This window comes from Heliangelus exortis, chromosome 7 (genome assembly GCF_036169615.1).
Source record: "Heliangelus exortis chromosome 7, bHelExo1.hap1, whole genome shotgun sequence".
Lineage (NCBI taxonomy): Eukaryota > Metazoa > Chordata > Aves > Apodiformes > Trochilidae > Heliangelus > Heliangelus exortis.
Window position 1 is genome coordinate 31,047,837 of NC_092428.1, and position 17,871 is coordinate 31,065,707.

The window sequence follows — 17,871 nt, forward strand, 5'->3', positions numbered from 1 at the left end:
TCATGAATCTACCCATGAGCTTCAGGGACCATCCCAATCAACTCTCCCTTGGCTTCCATGCACAATAAAGGAGAGAAAGAGGCATGTTGTTTCTGCAGGAGAAATACTTGCACTGACAAAAGCACTGGGACAGGCACACTACACCTGCATGGATTCACATTTCCTCTCCATCATCTCACTCCTAACAAGCCAGGCTCCCTTCAGACTTCCCAGGGTTCATTGAAGCTGGAAACTGGAACTGCTGGAAACTGACCAGTGGGGTCAGTTTCAAAGGTCCAACCTTTGGTCCAACCAAACCCAGTTTCTTATCTTTAATGGGTACCTCACACATAGCCCGCACTAACCTGCAAGTTTGTTTTCTCTCCTGTCTCATCCAGCCCCTGCAGAAACCACGACAACGGTGACAACAACTACACCAGCAGGTATGTGTGACCCTGGGGTGAACTGCTGGTTCCCTCAAAATGAAAACAGATTTAATCAGGAAGAGGGGAGATTTAGATGTGATATTATGAAAGACATTCTTTGCTGTGGGGGCCCTAGCCCATGTTTCCCAGGAGTCGTGGCGGCCCTATCTCCATAAGTGATCGAGGACATGTTGGATGGGGCTTGAGGAATGTGGTCTGGTAGAAAGTGTCACAAGGATGCAAATTATTCTTCAGACACTTTCCAACCCAAACCATTCCATAACAACATGATTGTATGTTGCTCAAAAATCTTCATGTAATGTATTTCAAGCAAATAATGATTCTCCAAGTGTCTCTGTTAAATCTCCGTTTAAATAAAATATTTCAATTCATTTCTCCCATTTCTTTACAGCTACAGAGTCTACTACTTCTAAAGCAGAAGACACTACCACCAGTAAGTAACACACAGTGTCTCTGGCTTGAATGCTCAGATGTCTGCCCAAGCTATTACCAGGTGCTGACTGGCTCCCCATCTCTCACTGGGTATAACTTCATGGATTTACACATGATCTATAAGGGACCATCCCAATCACCTCTTTCTTGGTTTCCATGCACAATAAAGGAGAGAAAGAGGCATGATGCTTGTGCAGGAGAAATACTTACACTGAGAAAAGCACAGGGGCAGGCACACTACACCTGCATTAATTCACATTTCCTCTCCATCATCTCACACCTAACAAGCCAGGCTCCCTGTAGCCTTCCTGGGCTGCATCCCAGCTGGAAGCTGACTCAGTGGGGTTGGGATTGAACTTTTCTTATCTGTAATGGGCACCTCACATGTACCCTGTGCAGGGACCAGCACTAACCTGCAGTTTTGTTTTCTCTCCTGTCTCATCCAGCCCGTGCAGAAACCACAATGACAACAACTACAACAGCAGGTATGTGTGACCATGGGGTGATCTGCTGGTTCCCTCCATGAATTAATGCCTGAAATTTGGAAGAGGGAAGATTTAGGTGAGATATTAGGAAGGAAGTCTTTGTTCTGAGGGTGCTGAGACCGAGACCCTGGCCCAGCTTGTTCAAAGAAGATGTTTTTGCCCCTTGCCTAGAATATTCACGTCTCGGTTGGATGGGGCTTGGATGCGCCTGGTCATGTGGATGTTGTATTTGCCTGTGGAGCTAAATTATATTTAAGGTCCAACCAAACCCAAAACATTTTGTGGTACTAGTATTGCTTATTACTATGTAGGATTTGAGTAATATTGCATTCAGCAGAGGATGCACCTAAGTATCACAGTGTAAAATTTCCAATTAAAGGGAAGGAAGTATTTAATGTCATCTCTTCTTTCTCACAACTACAGAGTCTACTACTTCTAAAGCAGGAGACACTACCACCTGTAAGTAACACACAGTGTCGCTGGCTTGCATGCTCAGTTCTCTGCCCAAGCTCTGACCAGGTGTTGACTGGCTCCCCATCTCCTCACTGGGTATAACCTCATGGATTAAAGCATGAGCTTCAGGGACCATTCCAATCATCTGTCACTTGGATTCCATGCACAATAAAGGAGGGAAAGGGTCTTGGGGTCAGTGCAGGAGAAATATTTGCACTGACAAAAGCACTGGGGAAGGCACACTACACCTGCATGGATTCACATTTCCTCTCCATCATCTCACTCCTAACAAGCCAGGCTCCCTTCAGACTTCCCAGGGTTCATCGCAGCTGGAAACTGATTCAGTGGGGTTGGGTTTGAACTTTTCGTATCTTCAATGGGTACCTCATATGTATCCTGTGCAGTGACCAGCACTAACCTGCAGGTTTCTCTCCTGTCTCATCCAGCCCCTGCAGAAACCACAACGACTACAACAACAACAACAACAACAGGTATGTGTGACCCTGGGGTGAACTGCTGGTTCCCTCAAAATGAAAACAGATTTAATCAGGAAGAGGGGAGATTTAGATGAGACATTATGAAAGACAGCTACAGAGTCTACTACTTCTATTTATTGTCATCTCTTCTTCCTCACAACTACAGAGTCTACTACTTCTAAAGCAGAAGACACTACCACCTGTAAGTAACACACAGTGTCTCTGGCTTGAATGCTCAGATGTCTGGCCAAGCTATTACCAGGTGTTGACTGGCTCCCCATCTTTCACTGGGTATGGGTTGGGTTTGACATTTTGTTAGGCATTATGGGTACCTCACACGTACCCTGTGCAGGGACCAGCACTAACCTGCAGGTTTGTTTTCTCTCCTGTCTCATCCAGCCCCCGCAGAAACCACGACAACCACGACGACGACTACAACAGCAGGTATGTGTGACCCTGGGGTGAACTGCTGGTTCCCCCCATGAATTAATGCCTGAAATCTGAGAGAGGGGAGGTTTAGATGAGAGATTAGGAAGGAAGTCTTTGCTCTGAGGGTGGTGAGACCCTGTCCCACGTTGCTCAGGGAAGCTCTCTCTTCCCTATACCTAGAAATGTCCAAGCCCACATTGGCTGTGACTTGGCAGAACCTGGTCTGCTAGAAGGTGTCCCTGCCCATGGACCTGAATTATTTTTAAGGTTTATTTTCTCTTCTGTCTCATCCAGCCCCTGCAGAAACCACAACGACGACGACGACGACGACGACGACTACAACAGCAGGTATGTGTAACCCTGGGGTGAGCTGCTGGTTCCCTCCATGAATTAATGGCTGAAATCTGAGAGAGAGGAGATTTAGATGAGATAGGAAGAAGGAAGTCTATGCTTTGAGGGTGCTGAGACCTGGGACCCTAGCCCAGCTTTTCCAAAAGAAGATGCTTCTGCCCCATGCCTGGAAGTATTCAGGTCTCAGTTGGATGGGTATTGGATCAACCTGGTCATGTGGATGTTGTCTTTGCCTGTGGAATTACACTATATTTTTGGTCCAACCAAACCCAAAACATTCCACTGTACTATTAGTGGTGTTACTGCTAAGGCTTTGAATAATATTGCAAGCAGCAGATGAAGCACCTAAGGGTCAGGGTGTAAAATCTCATTTTAAAGAGAGGAAAATATTTAATGTCATCTCTGGTTTCTCACAAGTACAGAGTCTCCTGCTCTCACAGTAGAAGAAACTACCACCTATACTAACACACACTGTCTCTGGCTTCGATGCTAAGTTTTCAGCCCTAGTTCGGACCAGGTCTTGACTGGATCCCCATCTCCTCATGGGATATGACTTCATGGGTTTACCCATGATCTTTAAGGGACATCCTAATATCCTCTTCCTTGGCTTCCATGCACAATAAAGTAGGAAAATGTTCTTGGGGTTGGTGCAGAAGAAATATTTGCACTGACAAAAGCACTGGGGCAGGCACACTACACGTGTGTGGATTCAGATTTCCTCTCCATCATCTCACTCCTAACAAGCCAGGCTCCTTGTAGACTTCCTAGGCTGAATCCCAGCTGGAAGCTGACTCAGTGGCATTGGGTTTGCAATTATCTTACCTATACTGTGTACCTCTCACGTACCCTGTGCAGGGACCAGCACTAACCTGCAGTTTTGTTTTCCCTCCTGTCTCATCCAGCCCCTGCAGAAACCACAACGACAACGACTACAACAGCAGGTATGTGTGACCCTGGGGTGAACTGCTGGTTCCCATCATGAATTAATGGCTGAAATCTGTTAGAGGGAAGATTTAGATGAGAAAGGAGGAAGGAATACTTTCCTTTGAGCATCCTGAGACCCTGAGACCCCAGCCCAGCTTTTCTAAAGAAGATGTTTCTGCCCCATGTCTAGAAGTATCCATGTCTCAGTTGGAAGGGTCTTGGATCAGCCTGGTCATGTGGATGGTTTTTTTTTCCTGTGGAACTAAAGAATATTTAAGGCCAACCAAACCCAAAACATTCCACGATACTGTTAATGGGAGTTACCTAGAAGGCTGTAGGAGAAGCGTCTTGGGGTTGGTGCAGAAGAAATACTTGCACTGACAAAAGCACTGGGGCAGGCACACTACACCTGCATGGATTCAGATTTCCTCTCCGTCATCTCACTCCTAACAAGCCAGGCTCCCTGTAGCCTTCTTGGGCTGCATCCCCAATGATTTGAACTTTCTTATCTGTAAATCATCCATCATATGTACTCTTTCTGGGACCAGAATTAACCTCCAGGTTTGTTCTCTCTCTTGTCTTATCCAGCCCCTGCAGAAACCACAACGACGATGACAACAACTACAACAGCAGGTGTGTGTGACCCTGGGGTGAACTGCTGGTTCCCATCATGAATTAATGGCTGAAATCTGGAAGAGAAGAGATTTAGATGAGAGATTAGGAAGAAAGTCTTTGCTCTGAGGGTGGTGACACCTTGGCTTCCAAGAGAAGCTTTGAGTGACCCGTCCCTAGAAGTTTTCAAGGAAAAGCTAGATATGGTTTGGAAAAACCTGGTCTAATAGAAGGTGTCCCTGCCCATGGACCTAAATTACATTTAAGATGCTTTCCAACAAACCCTTCTATGACAACATTATTGGATGTTGCCCTGGACAGACTGGAGAGTTGGGCTGATTCCAATGGGATGAGGTTCAACCGGGCCAAGTGCCGGGTCCTGCACTTTGGCCACAACAACCCCACGCAGCGCTACAGGCTGGGCACAGAGTGGCTGAGAGCAGCCAGACAGAGAGGGACCTGGGAGTCTGGATTGACAGGAAGCTGAACATGAGCCAGCAGTGTGCCCAGGTGGCCAAGAAGGCCAATGGCATCCTGGCCTGTATCAGGAACGGTGTGGCCAGCAGGTCCAGGGAAGGGATTCTGCCCTTGTACTCAGTGCTGGTGAGGCCACACCTCGAGTACAGTGTCCAGTTCTGGGCCCCTCAGTTCAGGAAGGAGATTGAGGTGCTGGAGCAGGTCCAGAGAAGAACAAGGAAGCTGTGAAGGGATCCAGCACAAGTCCTGTGAGGAAGGGCTGAGGGAGCTGGGGGTGTTGAGACTGGAGAAGAGGAGGCTCAGGGGAGACCTCATCACTCCCAACAACTCCCTGAAAGGAGGTAAGGAGCCAGGGGAGGTCAAGCTCTCCTCCCAGGCAGACAAGAGGGCATGGACTTTAGCTCTGCAAAGGGAGGTTTAGGTTGGATATTAGGAAAAAAATCTTTCCAGAAAGGGTGATCAGGCACTCAAATGGGCTGCCCAGGGAGGGGGTGGATTCTCTGTCCCTGGAGATTTTTAAGAAGAGATTCAATGTGGCACTCAGTGTCATGGTCTGGGAACCATGGGAGGAGTAGATAGAGGGTTGGAATTGGTGATCACAGAGGTCCTTTCCAACCCAGATGATTCTGTGATTTTGTGATTCAAAAATCTTTGTGTACTATTGCGATCACTTGAGGATTCTCAGAAGAGTATCAAGGGGAAGACTCCATTTAAATTGAAGAAAATATTTATTGTCATCTCTTCTTCCTCACAACTACAGATTCTACTACTTCTAAAGCAGAAGACACTACCACCTGTAAGTAACACACAGTGTCTCTGGCTTGCATGCTCAGTTCTCCGCCCAAGCTCTGACCAGGTCTTGACTGGCTCCCCATCTCCTCACTGGGTATAACCTCATGGATTTACCCATGAGTACCAGGGACATCCCAATCACCTATCCTTTGGCTTCCATTAACAATAAAGTAGGAAAAGGGGCTTGAGGCTGGTGCAGGAGAAATACTTGCACTGACAAAAGCACTGGGACAGGCACACTACACCTGCATGGATTCAGATCTGCTCTCCATCATCTCACACCTAACAAGCCAGGCTCCCTGCAAACTTTCTGGGCTGCATCCCAGATGGAAGCTGACTCAGTGGGGTTGGGTTTAAACTTTTCTTATCTTCAACGGGTACCTCACACGTACCCTGTGCAGGGACCAGCACTAACCTGCAGGTTTGTTTCCTCTCCTGTCTCATCCAGCCCCTGCAGAAACCACAACCACGACCACGACGAAAACAACAGCAGGTATGTGTGACCCTGGAGTGATCTGCTGGTTCCCTCCATGAATTAATGCCTGAAATCTGAGAAAGGGGAGATTTTTCTGAGATATTAGAAAGGAAGTCTTTGCTCTGAGGGTGGTGAGACCCTTTCCCATGTTGCCCAGGGAAGCTCTCTCTTACCTATAACTAGAAATATTCAAGGCCAAATTGGCTGTGACTTGGGAGAACCTGATATGCTAGAAGATGCCCCTACCCATGGACCTGAATTATTTTTAAGGTCCCTTCAAACATAAATAATTCCATGATACTGTTTTTTGAATTTACTCAAAATTATTCTGATAATATTGCAAACAGCTAAGGATCCTTTTAGGGATCTCCACGTAAAATTTCCATTTTAAATAAAGGAAGTATTTAATTTCATCTCTTCTTCCTCACAGCTGATGAGTCTATAGCTCCTCAAACAGAAGACACTACCACCTGTAAGTAACACACAGTGTCTCTGGCTTGCATGCTCAGTTCTCCGCCCAAGCTCTGACCAGGTCTTGACTGGCTCCCCATCTCCTCACTGGGTATAACCTCATGGATTTACCCATGAGTACCAGGGACATCCCAATCACCTATCCTTTGGCTTCCATTAACAATAAAGTAGGAAAAGGGGCTTGAGGCTGGTGCAGGAGAAATACTTGCACTGACAAAAGCACTGGGACAGGCACACTACACCTGCATGGATTCAGATCTGCTCTCCATCATCTCACACCTAACAAGCCAGGCTCCCTGCAAACTTTCTGGGCTGCATCCCAGATGGAAGCTGACTCAGTGGGGTTGGGTTTAAACTTTTCTTATCTTCAACGGGTACCTCACACGTACCCTGTGCAGGGACCAGCACTAACCTGCAGGTTTGTTTCCTCTCCTGTCTCATCCAGCCCCTGCAGAAACCACAACCACGACCACGACGAAAACAACAGCAGGTATGTGTGACCCTGGAGTGATCTGCTGGTTCCCTCCATGAATTAATGCCTGAAATCTGAGAAAGGGGAGATTTTTCTGAGATATTAGAAAGGAAGTCTTTGCTCTGAGGGTGGTGAGACCCTTTCCCATGTTGCCCAGGGAAGCTCTCTCTTACCTATAACTAGAAATATTCAAGGCCAAATTGGCTGTGACTTGGGAGAACCTGATATGCTAGAAGATGCCCCTACCCATGGACCTGAATTATTTTTAAGGTCCCTTCAAACATAAATAATTCCATGATACTGTTTTTTGAATTTACTCAAAATTATTCTGATAATATTGCAAACAGCTAAGGATCCTTTTAGGGATCTCCACGTAAAATTTCCATTTTAAATAAAGGAAGTATTTAATTTCATCTCTTCTTCCTCACAGCTGATGAGTCTATAGCTCCTCAAACAGAAGACACTACCACCAGTAAGTAACACACGGTGTCTCTGGCTTGCATGCTCAGTTTTCTGCCCAAGCTCTGACCAGGTCTTGACTGGCTCCCCATCTCCTCACTGGGTATGGGTTGGGTTTGAACTTTTCTTATCTTCAATGGGTACCTCAAGCATACCCTGTGCAGGGACCAGCACTAACCTGCAGGTTTGTTTTCTCTCCTGTCTCATCCAGCCCCTGCAGAAACCACAACGACGACAACGGCAACAACGACGACAACAACTACAAGAGCAGGTATGTGTGACCCTGGGGTGAACTGCTGGAATTAATGGCTGAAATGTGGGAGAGATTTAGATGAGAGATTAGCAAGGAAGTCCTTTCTTTGTGGATGTGAGACCCCTTCCCTCCTTGCTAAGGGAAGCTCTTGGATTCATGGATTCAGATTTGCTCTCCATCATTTCACTCCTAACAAGTCAGGCTCCCTGTATCTTCCTGCGGTGCATCCCAGCTGGAAGCTGACTCAGTGGGGTTGGGTTTGAACATTTCTTACCTTGAATGGGTACCTCACACATACCCTGTGCAGGGACCAAAATTAACCTACAGGTTTGTTTTCTCTCCTGTCTCACCCAGCCACTAGAAAAAGAACAACAACTACAACAGCAGGTATGTGGGACCCTGGGGTGAATGGCTGGCTCCCTCCATAGATCATGCCTTAAATCTGGAAGAGGGGAGATTTACATGGCATACTGGGGACAAATTTTTTACTATGATTATGGTTAGACCCTGGTCCATTTTACTCAGATAAGCTGTGTCATGACCCAATTATGATTTGAAAATTTCTTGTCTATGATTGGTACCTCACATGTACCATCTGCAGCAACCAGCACTAACCCGCAGGGTTTTTTTCTCTCCTATCTAATCCAGCCACTACCAAAAAAACAACCACGACTACAACAGAAGGTATGTGTGACCCTGGGGGGGAACTGCTTGTTCTCTCCACGGATAATGGCTCAGACCTGGAAGAGGGGATACCTAGATGCAGTCTTAATCAGAAATTCTTTCCTCTGAGTTTGGTGAGACCCCAAACCACCTTGCCCAGGGAAGCTCTTTCTTACCTATACCTTGAAATATTCAAGGCCACGTTGGCTGTGACTTGGGAGAACCTGATATGCTAGAAGATGCCCCTACCCATGGACCTGAATTATTTTTAAGGTCCCTTCAAACATAAATAATTCCATGATACTGTTTTTTGAATTTACTCAAAATTATTCTGATAATATTGCAAACAGCTAAGGATCCTTTTAGGGATCTCCACGTAAAATTTCCATTTTAAATAAAGGAAGTATTTAATTTCATCTCTTCTTCCTCACAGCTGATGAGTCTATAGCTCCTCAAACAGAAGACACTACCACCAGTAAGTAACACACGGTGTCTCTGGCTTGCATGCTCAGTTTTCTGCCCAAGCTCTGACCAGGTCTTGACTGGCTCCCCATCTCCTCACTGGGTATGGGTTGGGTTTGAACTTTTCTTATCTTCAATGGGTACCTCAAGCATACCCTGTGCAGGGACCAGCACTAACCTGCAGGTTTGTTTTCTCTCCTGTCTCATCCAGCCCCTGCAGAAACCACAACGACGACAACGGCAACAACGACGACAACAACTACAAGAGCAGGTATGTGTGACCCTGGGGTGAACTGCTGGAATTAATGGCTGAAATGTGGGAGAGATTTAGATGAGAGATTAGCAAGGAAGTCCTTTCTTTGTGGATGTGAGACCCCTTCCCTCCTTGCTAAGGGAAGCTCTTGGATTCATGGATTCAGATTTGCTCTCCATCATTTCACTCCTAACAAGTCAGGCTCCCTGTATCTTCCTGTGGTGCATCCCAGCTGGAAGCTGACTCAGTGGGGTTGGGTTTGAACATTTCTTACCTTGAACGGGTACCTCACACATACCCTGTGCAGGGACCAAAATTAACCTACAGGTTTGTTTTCTCTCCTGTCTCACCCAGCCACTAGAAAAAGAACAACAACTACAACAGCAGGTATGTGGGACCCTGGGGTGAATGGCTGGCTCCCTCCATAGATCATGCCTTAAATCTGGAAGAGGGGAGATTTACATGGCATACTGGGGACAAATTTTTTACTATGATTATGGTTAGACCCTGGTCCATTTTACTCAGATAAGCTGTGTCATGACCCAATTATGATTTGAAAATTTCTTGTCTATGATTGGTACCTCACATGTACCATCTGCAGCAACCAGCACTAACCCGCAGGGTTTTTTTCTCTCCTATCTAATCCAGCCACTACCAAAAAAACAACCACGACTACAACAGAAGGTATGTGTGACCCTGGGGGGGAACTGCTTGTTCTCTCCACGGATAATGGCTCAGACCTGGAAGAGGGGATACCTAGATGCAGTCTTAATCAGAAATTCTTTCCTCTGAGTTTGGTGAGACCCCAAACCACCTTGCCCAGGGAAGCTCTTTCTTACCTATACCTTGAAATATTCAAGGCCACGTTGGCTGTGACTTGGGAGAACCTGATATGCTAGAAGATGCCCCTACCCATGGACCTGAATTATTTTTAAGGTCCCTTCAAACATAAATAATTCCATGATACTGTTTTTTGAATTTACTCAAAATTATTCTGATAATATTGCAAACAGCTAAGGATCCTTTTAGGGATCTCCACGTAAAATTTCCATTTTAAATAAAGGAAGTATTTAATTTCATCTCTTCTTCCTCACAGCTGATGAGTCTATAGCTCCTCAAACAGAAGACACTACCACCAGTAAGTAACACACGGTGTCTCTGGCTTGCATGCTCAGTTTTCTGCCCAAGCTCTGACCAGGTCTTGACTGGCTCCCCATCTCCTCACTGGGTATGGGTTGGGTTTGAACTTTTCTTATCTTCAATGGGTACCTCAAGCATACCCTGTGCAGGGACCAGCACTAACCTGCAGGTTTGTTTTCTCTCCTGTCTCATCCAGCCCCTGCAGAAACCACAACGACGACAACGGCAACAACGACGACAACAACTACAAGAGCAGGTATGTGTGACCCTGGGGTGAACTGCTGGAATTAATGGCTGAAATGTGGGAGAGATTTAGATGAGAGATTAGCAAGGAAGTCCTTTCTTTGTGGATGTGAGACCCCTTCCCTCCTTGCTAAGGGAAGCTCTTGGATTCATGGATTCAGATTTGCTCTCCATCATTTCACTCCTAACAAGTCAGGCTCCCTGTATCTTCCTGCGGTGCATCCCAGCTGGAAGCTGACTCAGTGGGGTTGGGTTTGAACATTTCTTACCTTGAACGGGTACCTCACACATACCCTGTGCAGGAACCAAAATTAACCTACAGGTTTGTTTTCTCTCCTGTCTCACCCAGCCACTAGAAAAAGAACAACAACTACAACAGCAGGTATGTGGGACCCTGGGGTGAATGGCTGGCTCCCTCCATAGATCATGCCTTAAATCTGGAAGAGGGGAGATTTACATGGCATACTGGGGACAAATTTTTTACTATGATTATGGTTAGACCCTGGTCCATTTTACTCAGATAAGCTGTGTCATGACCCAATTATGATTTGAAAATTTCTTGTCTATGATTGGTACCTCACATGTACCATCTGCAGCAACCAGCACTAACCCGCAGGGTTTTTTTCTCTCCTATCTAATCCAGCCACTACCAAAAAAACAACCACGACTACAACAGAAGGTATGTGTGACCCTGGGGGGGAACTGCTTGTTCTCTCCACGGATAATGGCTCAGACCTGGAAGAGGGGATACCTAGATGCAGTCTTAATCAGAAATTCTTTCCTCTGAGTTTGGTGAGACCCCAAACCACCTTGCCCAGGGAAGCTCTTTCTTACCTATACCTTGAAATATTCAAGGCCACGTTGGCTGTGACTTGGGAGAACCTGATATGCTAGAAGATGCCCCTACCCATGGACCTGAATTATTTTTAAGGTCCCTTCAAACATAAATAATTCCATGATACTGTTTTTTGAATTTACTCAAAATTATTCTGATAATATTGCAAACAGCTAAGGATCCTTTTAGGGATCTCCACGTAAAATTTCCATTTTAAATAAAGGAAGTATTTAATTTCATCTCTTCTTCCTCACAGCTGATGAGTCTATAGCTCCTCAAACAGAAGACACTACCACCAGTAAGTAACACACAGTGTCTCTGGCTTGCATGCTCAGTTTTCTGCCCAAGCTCTGACCAGGTCTTGACTGGCTCCCCTTCTCCTCACTGGGTATAACTTCATGGATTTACCCATGATCCTTAAGGGACCATCCCAGTCACCTATCCCTTGGCTTTCATGCACAGTAAAGGAGAGAAAGGGGCATTTTCTTTGTGCAGGAGAAATACTTGCACTGACAAAAGCACAGGGGCAGGCACACTACACCTGCATGGATTCACATTTCCTCTCCATCATCTCACACCTAACAAGCCAGGCTCCCTGTAGCCTTCCCAGGATACATCCCAGCTGGAAGCTGACTCAGTGGCATTGGGTTTGCAATTATCTTACCTGTACTGTGTACCTCTCATGTACCCTGCGCAGGAACCAGCACTAACCTGCAGGTTTGTTTTCTCTCCTGTCTCATCCAGCCCCTGCAGAAACCACAACGACAACAACTACAACAGCAGGTGCGTGTGACCCTGGGGTGAACTGCTGGTTCCCTCTCCATTAATGGTCTTTGCTTTGCTCACACCTCATGTAACAGTTACTGATATTTGGTTTTACTTTCTCTTTCACAGCCCAAATGAAGTCCACAAAAGCAGAAAAGAAAGGTATTCATTTCTGATCATTTCTTGAACTATGTGGAGCAAATCACTGTTTTTTATGTGAGTCACAAATGTATGTAAAACACAGACAATATCCAATTTCCTATTTTCCCTTCTCCCAGAAACAAGCTCAGCAGCTCCCACTCCTGCTGAAACAACCACTACCACTGGTAAGTTATGCTGTTGGGATTGACAGGAGAGAAATACCTACACTGATTGAAGTACTGGGGAAGGGGAAAGCACTGGGGCAGACACCAGCATCATTTCACATTTGCCCTGGATCATCTCATTCCTATACACTCAGACTCCATGGAAATTTCCAAGGTGCATCCCAACTAGAAGCTGAGTCATTGGGTCTGGTTTGAACCTTAGTTTTCTGCAATGGAATTCATCTTCTGACAAATCTGAAATGCAAGTTCTGTTCATTCACTGAAAACATTCTGCCCTGGATGCTTAGAGAGCAGACTAAAGGCTCCACATGGGCAAGGGCACTCAGCTGCCTCAGTAAAACTTGTGTGTTGTGCTGACAGCTTACAGGAGACTCAACTTCAGCTGCAAGGCATGCATTGGAGCATGGGGCTGACACCATGGAGTAACCAGAATTAAATCTTGTCCCCATTAAGGCCAATAATGTCATCTTTAGTATTCAAGCCCCTACATTTTTCTTAGTACGAGCTCTTTGTCCATGACAACCCTGTTCCTGAAATCTGTAGCTGCTAACATTTCCTAGTTTAAGTCATCCAGCTGACTGCAATATACATATTAATTGATTCCATGAAAACACACAGTTTCCTTATTCAATCTCACTTTTTCTGTTGTTGTTTGGCTTTTTCTTCCAATCAGCAAAAGCCCGTCCCAAACCACGCCCACTTCCCGGAAAGTCAGGTAAGTGTTCTCATTCTTAATTAGTAATTCATTGAATAATTAATAAATCAGTAGTAATAAATAACAATTAGTTGAATGCATAACGTACTTCTTTACACACATAATTTTAATTATTTCCTAAAAGAACACATTTTCCTTAGTCAGTCTCATTATTAATGTTTTTCATTTTTCACCTCAGGAAAACGTCGTCCCAAACCACGTCCACGTCCTGGAAAGCAAGGTAAGGTTTTCTAACTCTTAATTAATTGATAGAATAAAAAATTATTCATTAAATAATCAATAATTTGTTTAAATATTTCATAACATTCTAGAGTACACACATGCTTTATTAGTTAGTTGATTGGTTATAGAAAAACAGATTTTCTTTATTCAGTCTCACTTCTTATGCTATTGGGTTTTTTTTCCCCCATCAGGAAAACCCCATCACAAACGTCGCCCATCTCATAAGAAGACAGGTAAGGTATTCTCATTCTTAAGTACTTAATTTGTTATTACATAAAAGAACACACTTTCCTTACTGAGTCTCATTTTTAATGTTATTGTTTGGGTTTTTTCCCATCAGTAAAACATCATCGCAAACCTCGACCAATTCGTAAGAAGACAGGTAGGGTATTTTTATTCTTAAGTACTCAATTTATTAATAAATAAAAACACACATTTTTCTTATTCAGTCTCACTTTTTATGTTGTTGTTTGGTTTTTTCCCCTCAGTAAAACGCCGTCGCAGACCACGCCCGTTTCCTGTCAAAATAGGTAAAGTATTTTCATTCTTAATCTGTTTATTAATCCTTAATAAATGAAAACAATTAACCACTAGTAATCAATTGCTCTCTTAACATTCTTTACATACATTCTTAATTAATTAACCAATCATAAATGATCACATTTTCCTTATTCAATCTCATGTCCTACATTATTTTTGTGCTTTTTCTCCTCAGTAAAACGCCAGCCCATATTACAACTACGTCCCGTATATGTAGGTAAGGTATTCTCATTATTAATTAATTTATTAATTACATAAAAGCACACATTTTGCTTATTCAGTCTCACTTTTTATGTTGCTTTATTTTCCCCTCAGTAAAACCCCGTCCCATTCTACGTCTGCGTCCTGTATACCAAGGTAAAGTTTTCTCATTTTTAATTAACTAAGTAAATTTATTACTTAAAATAAATAGCAATTAATAATTCATTTAACTATTACACAACATTCTTGATTACACACAGTCTTTATTAATTAGTTGATTGATTGATTGCAGAAAAGCACACATTTTGCTTATTCAGTCTCACATCTTACCTTATTGTTTGGGTTTTTTCCTGTCAGTAAAAACCCAACGCAGACCTCGCCTGTTTCGTAAGAAGATAGGTAAGGTATTCTCATTCCTAATTACTTAATTTATTATATAAAAGCACATATTTTTCTTATTCAATCTCACTTTTTGTGTTGTTATTTCATTTTTTTCCCCATCAGTAAAACGCCGTCGCAGGCCTCGCGTATTTCATAAGAAGATAGGTAAGGTATTCTTATTCTTAATTAGTTTATTAATTACATAAAAGCACAGGTTTTTCTTATTCAGACTCACTTTTTATGTTGATTTTGTTTGGGGTTTTTTTCCCCTCAGTAAAACTCCATTCCAGACCACACCCCTTTCTTATCAAAACAGGTAAAAGATTCTCATCCTTAATTAATTAATTGGTTTAAGTAAAACTAATAACCATTAATAATTATCAACTGATCACTTAACATTCTTTACTACATACATTCTGAACAACTAATTAATCAATCACATAAATGATCGCATTTTCCTTATTCAATCTCATGTCCCACATTATTTTTGTGGTTTTTTCCCCTCAGTAAAACACCAGCCCATATTACAACTACGTCCTGTATATGTAGGTAAGGTATTCTCATTATTAATTAATTTATTAATTACATAAAAGCACACATTTTGCTTATTCAGTCTCACTTTTTATGTTGCTTTATTTTCCCCTCAGTAAAACCCCGTCCCATACTACGTCTGAGTCCTGTATACCACGGTAAGGATGTCTCATTATTAATTAATAAATTGAGTAATAAATTTATTAAAATAATTAACAATCAATTAGAATTTCAGTTAGCTATTACAGACATTCTTAATTAATTAATTAATCACATAAAAGCACATATTTTCCTTATGCAGTCTCACCTTTTAAGTTGTTGTTTCGGGGTTTTTTCCCTCAGCAAAATTCCATCCCAAACCACACCAGTTTCATAAGAAGCCAGGTAAGGTGTTCTCATTCTTTCTGGGTTTTAATGACTTCTCTTCCTAAGGACAGGACATGGTGGGTAAGAGGTGGGAGCTGGGAAACCCTGGAAGTTCAGGGGCAGGAGGGATCTGGAGAGAGAAGAAAAGGGGAAGTGGGAGAGGTCAGGAGCAGGCAGAGAGCCTGGGGACCACACACTGCTGGTAACAGGGGCTGGCAGCCAAACCATCCTTGGGCTGAGGGTCAAGGGGATGAGCTGCCCTACGTCTGCACCATTCAAGGAAAAAAAACCATGCATACAAAAGAGCTGCCTGTATCCTGCCAGGCTGCTGGCCAGCCCATGCCAGGGTGCTCTGGCAGGCAAAGAAACAGCTCGGGGCATCACAGCAAGCTCACCCTCTTCCCAGGGGAGAAGGGACAGGCAGTGGTCACTTGTGTAACCTTGGGGTCAGTTGTAGGAGAGAGTAATGAGCTGCTGATGGGACACCATCACAACAAAAAAAAATTTATTTCCTCTCCACTCAGGTGCTCGTTCCAGTTCTTCCTCCCGCCACTACAAGAGTCACAGGATGTGAGGCAAAAGAAGCACAAGTGAAAGTGGCAGCACACTTCTTACCATCACCCCCAAATAATAACAACCCCAATCATGTTTCTTCTAACCCTAACACTATGTTGATCACTTCTACATGTGGGCGTGTTGCACGTCTGCTGCTGATTTCTAAAAAATAAATTGTAAGGGTGGGTGTAAATCTAATGGTATTTAATCTTAACTGTGCTTCTCTTCCTTAATTTCAGATCCTTTGGATCTATATTCCAGATCTGTAAAATCCTAAACTTCAATAAATACTCTCAGTGACAAAAAGTAATTCTATCAGCTGGGTGATTTTTCTTATCAAGATTTTGTTTCCCTCTCACAGTTCTTCCCCATTGCACCAAATATCTCAACCACTGAGCATTTAAGAAAGATTGAGCTGCCTTACAGATAGACATCCCAGTGCTGCTTCCTGAGCTCACCAAGTGACATAAATGAAAGGAAAAGCATCCCTTGTAACCAGTGAAATCTGAGCAATAACCTGTTCCACTTCATAATAGAGAAAAATCTCATAATATTGGAAAATATTTCATTATCATTTATATACAAGTAATTACAAACAAGTTTGACTACCAACCCATAACTGCCAGAATAAGTTAGCAGGGAATCATAGCCATAGGCACTTTTTTTCTTGGTTCTGATGGGCACAGCCTTGATTAGCAGGGCTCCACACACCAACTCACAGATTAAATGTCTTCAAAATGAATGACAGCATTTGAAAATAACCTTGCAATTATGTGTGTGGGTTTAAGAAATGAAGGGCCATAAAGAGCAAATGAAAGTTTAGCATTACCAGAAGCTAAAGGGAATTCAAATGTTATGCAATATCTTTATACTTGTATTCCATGCTTCCATGACATTAAGAGAAGTAGATGATGAAGACAGATGATGAAGACTAAAAGCCTTAAAGTCAGTTAAAAATCATGGAAGTAATTGTTTTTTAAAAGGCAGAGGTCTGAGATGAGAAATATAAGAACGTTACAGATGCATCACATTTCAGTTTGTTTAAAAAAAAAATCTTTTATACCAAAAAAAAAATGGGTTTATGAAAGAAAAAATACCTTGAAGTGTTCGAAGAAGGTCTGTGTTGCAATCTGACTTTTCTACTAAACTTGAAAGCACCTGTGTTTGCACAGCTGTGGGATACCTGTGGGATACCTGCTCTCTGTATTGGAAAGAATCACAGAGCCAGGAAATACACCACAGGCAGCCAAGGGCAGGGGAGCAGCACATCTGTGGCACTGACACTATCACAATCTCTTGAAGCTCTAAAGATTGGCTACCCACCCCTGCAGCAGGAATCCTCTGGATTCCGAGAGCTTTGGTCCTTAGGGAGAGACAGACAAAGTACCATAAAAACACTGGAGCAGACACTCATAGATTTGTGCTCGAGGGAGCTGAGGTTCTTGGGATTGTGCTTGTTTCCTTACCTTGTGAAGAAAAGGCTCCTTTTTTTTTTTTTCTTCTTTTACTTTTTTATTTTTCTTGTTTTGTAGCTTTTACTGTGGATGCAGCACAATCAACTTTTACATTTATGACTGCTCATACACAAATACTTCAGCAACAAGAAATTGTTACTCTACTGTGACTTGAGTCACACTTTACAGCCAGAGGAGTCCCCAGCAAGGACAGGGAATAATTTGCCAAGTGC

General features: G+C 43.5%; 2 protein-coding genes across 2 annotated transcripts in view; both read left to right on the forward strand.

Moving 5' to 3' along the window:
* The window catches only part of LOC139798095 (integumentary mucin C.1-like), a 49,477-nt gene extending 36,974 nt beyond the window's left edge, over positions 1-12,503 (forward strand). The window contains exons 25-35 of the mRNA XM_071748180.1: positions 378-422; positions 817-858; positions 2,242-2,286; positions 2,438-2,473; positions 2,671-2,715; positions 2,995-3,048; positions 8,635-8,670; positions 9,719-9,751; positions 11,097-11,129; positions 11,839-11,880; positions 12,327-12,503. Of these exons, the coding sequence (XP_071604281.1) occupies positions 378-422; positions 817-858; positions 2,242-2,286; positions 2,438-2,473; positions 2,671-2,715; positions 2,995-3,048; positions 8,635-8,670; positions 9,719-9,751; positions 11,097-11,129; positions 11,839-11,880; positions 12,327-12,409 (494 nt within the window). The 3' untranslated portion in view covers positions 12,410-12,503. The remainder of the gene's footprint in view (positions 1-377; positions 423-816; positions 859-2,241; positions 2,287-2,437; positions 2,474-2,670; positions 2,716-2,994; positions 3,049-8,634; positions 8,671-9,718; positions 9,752-11,096; positions 11,130-11,838; positions 11,881-12,326) is intronic.
* A 573-nt stretch (positions 12,504-13,076) lies between these two features.
* LOC139798096 (uncharacterized) lies at positions 13,077-16,490 on the forward strand. Its single transcript, XM_071748181.1, has 14 exons — positions 13,077-13,095; positions 13,347-13,388; positions 13,567-13,608; positions 13,802-13,843; positions 13,951-13,992; positions 14,099-14,140; positions 14,326-14,367; positions 14,466-14,507; positions 14,709-14,750; positions 14,856-14,897; positions 15,007-15,048; positions 15,240-15,281; positions 15,380-15,647; positions 16,154-16,490. The coding sequence occupies exons 1-13, from the start codon at positions 13,077-13,079 to the stop codon at positions 15,523-15,525; spliced, it is 627 nt and encodes a 208-aa protein (XP_071604282.1). The 3' UTR covers positions 15,526-15,647; positions 16,154-16,490.
* Positions 16,491-17,871: the final 1,381 nt, after the last annotated feature.

What these genes read in the sequence shown, in the direction of transcription:
- LOC139798096 (XM_071748181.1), top strand. An exon ending in TCTGCGTCCTGTATACCAAG is followed by an intron (nt 14,508 to 14,708) that starts GTAAAGTTTTCT and finishes TTTTCCTGTCAG; the next exon opens with TAAAAACCCAACGCAGACCT. An exon ending in CCCCTTTCTTATCAAAACAG is followed by an intron (nt 15,049 to 15,239) that starts GTAAAAGATTCT and finishes TTTTCCCCTCAG; the next exon opens with TAAAACACCAGCCCATATTA.